This window comes from Populus euphratica, unplaced genomic scaffold, assembly GCF_000495115.2.
Source record: "Populus euphratica unplaced genomic scaffold, PopEup_1.0 scaffold46.1, whole genome shotgun sequence".
In the NCBI taxonomy this organism is placed as follows: domain Eukaryota; kingdom Viridiplantae; phylum Streptophyta; class Magnoliopsida; order Malpighiales; family Salicaceae; genus Populus; species Populus euphratica.
The window spans coordinates 2087722-2093187 of record NW_011499852.1 but is presented as its reverse complement, the minus strand read 5'-3'; the positions used below and the strand labels follow the sequence as shown (position 1 = coordinate 2093187).

The 5466-nt window shown below is 29.7% G+C and overlaps 1 protein-coding gene across 4 annotated transcripts; it reads right to left on the bottom strand.

Annotated features, from left to right (window-relative positions):
- Positions 1–2497: 2497 nt before the first annotated feature.
- LOC105121877 (transcription factor SCREAM2-like) lies at positions 2498–4175 on the bottom strand. 4 transcript variants are annotated; one of them, XM_011020730.1, is made up of 4 exons: positions 3932–4175; positions 3614–3739; positions 3314–3490; positions 2498–2845 (listed from the first exon to the last, which is right to left on the bottom strand). In XM_011020730.1, exons 1-4 carry the CDS (start codon positions 3998–4000, stop codon positions 2771–2773), a joined length of 447 nt encoding a protein of 148 aa, XP_011019032.1. In that variant the 5' UTR covers positions 4001–4175; the 3' UTR covers positions 2498–2770. The 4 variants fall into 4 exon arrangements, with proteins under 4 accessions (XP_011019032.1, XP_011019033.1, XP_011019035.1 ...); XM_011020731.1 differs by having other exon boundaries at positions 3314–3487; XM_011020733.1 differs by having other exon boundaries at positions 3314–3487; positions 3620–3739; positions 3932–4174.
- Between the last annotated feature and the right edge of the window lie 1291 nt (positions 4176–5466).

Below are 5466 nucleotides of genomic sequence, written 5' to 3'. Positions count from 1 at the left end.
CCTAATCATGAGTGATTGGCCATTTTTGTTTTGAGATATGAAAATATGAAGAAATTGGAGGTGATTATTTTTAGTTTAGTTGAATTTTTAATTAAAAAAATAATTAAATTGAATTAAAAAATTTAAATTTAAATTAATTTAAATTGATCAGTTTTAATTTAATTATTTTAAAAGAAAAATCGAAATTCAACTAACAAGTTTCGGGGTTCGGTTATTTTATATTAAAAATAAAAAACTATATTTTTTTTTGGATTTCTTTGTAATTTTCAGTGGATTTTTTTTATTTGGCTCAATTTTTTTGATTTTTAATTTGGTTCGGTTTAATTTTTTAATTTAAAGCTTAAAAAATTAAAATAAAATGAAACCGAACTGGTTAATTTTTTAAATATTATAATTAATTTAATTAATTTCTTTTAGATTTGATTTTTTCAATTATATTGTTTAGTTTTCTTGATTTAATAGATTTTTTAATTTTCCTAAATAATAAAAAAAGTTCTGATCTTAGACATGGTTCAAAATCAATAAGAACTTTTCAGTGAATGGATGGTACTATTGTGAAGCGGTCTAACCAATCATCAGAATATGTTGAAACTATTTAACTGTACGTATATGCTTCCCTTAGAAAGTTATTTTGGGTTTTATCTAACGAAGATTTCTGGTGTTACAAGTTAATAATATCTTCAGGTACACTTAGGTTTTATTGAATTTTTTTTTTCTCAGATGCAATCTGAAAAGTGTCTGAGTTCAAGAAGGATCATCATGCTTACATTTCATCAATATATATATATATATATAATTAATTTAAAGTATTTGATATGAAATATATAGTTGTAATGTTAGTTTGATGTAAAAGTAGCAATAATAATATTGTAATGACTCTTTGGCCATTAAAATTAAAATAATGATAAATCTGTAAATAATAATGAGCAAGGTTGATGATGTAAATTGTTATTTATCATTTAAATATCGTAGTATTTTTTTTTAACTATAATGAAAAATTATAAACACAATAAATCTAGATGAGGTTTTTAATAGTTTTGGGCCTGGGTGAAAAACACATTCTATTTCAAGGATCCCAATCCGACTGCCTGATATGGACTTTGAGATTGTATTTCAAGATCAGAATCCCTTCAGTAGTTGAGAAACTGTGGGCATAAAACTACCAAAATAACTCACAAACTTTGCGGCGTGAATCGCAATGTACATTTTTCAAAAATCTTTTTCCAAGGGAAAAGTAGATCAATTTTCAATAAATTCTATGATATAGACTAATATGTTATTTTTTAATTAAAAATGCTTTATTGAATTTCCTATAATATCCTAATTAACAATATATTTGAAACTTTGCTATTTATCTTTGGCTTAAAAAAAAATCACAAGAAGTTACTAACCTTTTCAATTATATTGTTTTTTTTTCTTCAATATATTTTTAAAAATGTTTCATTTCTTGAAAATAGGGGTGTTAAGCTTTCATTTACAAAAATCTTCATGTTATTTAAAAGTTTAGAACTCCAGAACAAATTACTTTCAGAAGATGCCCATTAATCATCGTGAATTATCAACTAATCATCGTGAATTATCAAGAAATAAAATGAGGCTAAATGACCCATCGTTTGAGTTAGAACCTATAAATTAGATTTTTTTATTTGATATTTGACAAAATTTCAATTTAGTTCTTGTTTTTCTAATTATGACACATATACCAGTAATTAACACAAAAAACTTTTTTAATTTTATAAAATTTAAAGCCCCCCAAACTTAAATATCAGCCCTTAATTAAGTTAGTTGTCTTTTTTTATTTAGATTATTGGTCATAGATTTATGTATTTTGATCCTCAATTAACCAATAAATTTTTAATTTTTTAATTTGACTCTTGATTTAGTCAATTTTAAACCCTATATTTACGTATATTTTCCAGTTTGATTCTTGATTTTAGATTTTTTTAATTAAATACCTATTTTTCTATCAATCTTCAATATTTATATATTTCAACCCCAAGACTTTAATTTCTCCAAGTTAAAGTCTAAATTAATTTTTAAAAATAATTTTTTCTTGCAGTTAAACTCTAAATAAATTCAAATATACCTTAAAAATTTTTAATTGAATCCTTAAATATTTCATTTTGAATTTAAAATTTTTAACTATAAATTATTTTTTAATTTTATACATTTGATCTTTCTTGGGCAGCCTCAGTAATTTACAAGGCGTTGTAATATACTCTTCTCACTAACATATATTTTTAGTTTCTTCTAATATTTTTTCGATTTCGTTGGTGTTTCTCAATAATAATCTGGTAGTGCAAGTAAAATTCGTTAACAATAATGTTAAGTTCATTGTGGTTGAAGGCTGAAGCATTAAGCCGAATCGTCTCTGGGATTAGTTGTGTTGAATTTTTAACTGCTTAGTATAACTAGTTTCTTCCTCCTCTAGGAAAAAAAAAACTTTCACATTATTATAGAATCTCAATCTAGAATACTGAATACGAATGACAAACTGTTGATCCCAAAAGAATGATTTGCCAAAGATGTTCCTAAATTGATTGAAACCTATCAGACGAATTCTATGCATTTTAAGTTCAAATATTTGTATAGATCATTGGAGGTAAAACTTGCTTAAATACCGAAAATTAATAACCAAAAGCCCATTACTGCCCATATTTACTATCTACTAATTTGGAATTTGGAATTCATTTTACAAATCCCGATTTCGCAGTAGCGCAATGAAAGACAGGGGAGGAAAAGATTAGTGTCATTCTCGCTCACTAGCCAGCTACCTCCCTCCATTCCAGTTATGGATTGCTTGTAGCACTGCTTGTTTCACGACTTGAGCATCATGACCTTGGTTCTGTAAAATGAAAAATATTTGATGCAAAAAATTTAGTAAAGTAATTTTTGTATCAAATATAGATGGATGAATTGTTTATTTATTTATTTTTGGTCAGCTGAGATTCATTGATAAAACTCTTGAAAAGGATAACAAAATTAGGGAAGCCCACGATACACCCCTCTAAATACTTCTCTACTCTGGTTTCTCATGAAATTGCTCAATGGATAACTATTGTGTTCCAGTGCTGTCCACCCATTACTGTGTACTGTAGAAAGTCCAAAACATGTGGTTCAAACCTTGTTTCTAAGTTGCACAAGTGAGATCAATTTTGTTTGGTTGCTGTTTATTAATTTTGAGAATGATGCTTGAGACATAAAGTATATAATATCCGCGCATTTAACAAGTAAATGTAAATATTATACTTGCAAAACAAGAAATTGTTTAGTTGATAGAATTAGAACACTGATAAAGAATGCAATTTCTTACTTGGTCTCCACCAATTGCTTCCAGTTGGAAGTTGTCTTCGCAAGAAACCCTAGCATCAAGCACATCAAGGCCTAGTTCCTCGAAGGCTTCAAGTATGGAGACAAGTAATCCAGGGCAATTCTTTCCTGAAAATACATTAATAAGGAAACCCTTTTCTAGTGTCTCCACTGTAACCTGCTGAAGTATATATGAAAAGAAATATTAAGTGGAAAAGTAATTGAAGACTTCCACAAAGTGTATAAGAATTGAAAATATAAGAAATTTAGGAATAAAAAAAAGGGGGAATTGTAGTGAATATACTCGCACCGCAGATAATGAATTTTGAGGGGTTGAAGATGTTCCAATCTCATGGTTTAGTCTATCCACCTTTTTCTTCAACTCTCCTATATATTTTGATGCATCTACTATGATTGAGGTTTTGTTCATCTATCAAAATCACCAATTAATTGTAACAAAGTGTAAAAAAAAAACACAACGATTGCACGATTGTAAGATGACTAATTTATGGTTCACAAAGAAGATCGGAACTATACATATATATAGAATTTGAGAAAAGGAGAGGAAGAGGAAATTAAGAACTGAAACTAATTAAAGCTTGAAGGGGGTACAGGCGTTTACAGCATTAGAATTGGTAGCGGCACGTAGCTTCTCGTAAAGAGCTGCCTTCTTTTTCTTCTTGGAAGACATTCTTCTTTTCCGCCGTCTACCTTGATTAGCTACCTCTCCCCTGCTTATGTTTTCACTGCAAGCTTTTGAGGATTTTATAACCAGAAGATGACCTCTCTAACTCTATCATTGCTTGTTCGTTTCCTGCATGGATTCTCCCGTTTCCTCAAATGAAATCATAATTCTGTAGTAAGTTTACAATTTTAACCATCTTTTTTCTTGTTTTTTATATAAAAAAATAGTTTCATATATTCATCTCAAATATGCACCTACCTTTATTTGTCTTTGTGTGTGTGTGTGTAAAAATTGAATCTGGGATCTCTTTAAAAAAACATATGAATGGTATTTATTTTCAAATTCAAAATCATATAGTTACCGAGAATATAGTATCACCATCGGTGATTATATAAATTGGTTCATCAACAATTATCCAGTTAATATATCTTGGAACTATACGACGTTTTTATTAGCTTTGAATTATTCAACGGAAAAAAAAAACCTCCTTAATTTTCACATAATTCCCTCAATTCCAAGGTGGTGAATCATATTTAATCTCATATTAGTTTCAAGCTATTAGGGATATGTTATGCACCCTCTCAAATTCTTCGATTAAGAATTGCAGAGACTCGTAACTTAAGAATGGTAATATTCAAACCCTTTTTTTAAAAAAAAATCTAAACTCTAGGAATTAAATTGTTAAATAAAACTTCACACATTACTATTTTATACTAAACGTCTCCCATGAGACTCGTAATTTAAATTGTGAACAGTATATAAATATATCTATATGCGTGAAACTACACGTGCCCTGGATCATGTGATATTATATATAGAGTTGAGGATCACCACTTATAAATAATGTGGTGATTTACCATCATCATTTTGCAGATTGATAGTCCATATCAGCAAAAAGAAGCTCCTGTACATATCAAATTAGATTGAGAAATAATGAATAATGAAAGAAGAAGAAACAGAAGGTAGCTTGGGTGTGTATGGGCATATTTTGGAATTACCTGGGAGAGGGACAAATGGATGACGGCGAGAGGGGGAGAGAGAATGGGAGAGATGTAAATATAACTTCTCCCGTGAGAAGGGTTTGGAGGGATTGACAGCTAAACATCCTTTGACGCTTCCTTCACTGCTTTCAATGTCTCTCTCCCCTCTTACTCTATGATCCGATCACGAGTAGATTCCTTTCCAGCTCTCTACGCGTAAAATCATCTTTTCTCTTCTTGCAGCAAATGCCTAGTTCCCTTCTGATCCACGTGACCATGCCTACCTACTAGCTAGCACTGTTCTTCCCATAAAAATGGGTGCCCTAGCGCCTGCATGGCTGCATCACTATCATGTGAGAACCTGTTAATTAGCTAGATTAACCAAATTAATGATCAAATACTTCTTCCCTAGGAAACAAAAAAAAAAAAAAAAAACAACCCTAGTGACAGTGGCAGCTTTTGAAACGAGTACAGACATGCATCTTTTAGTTA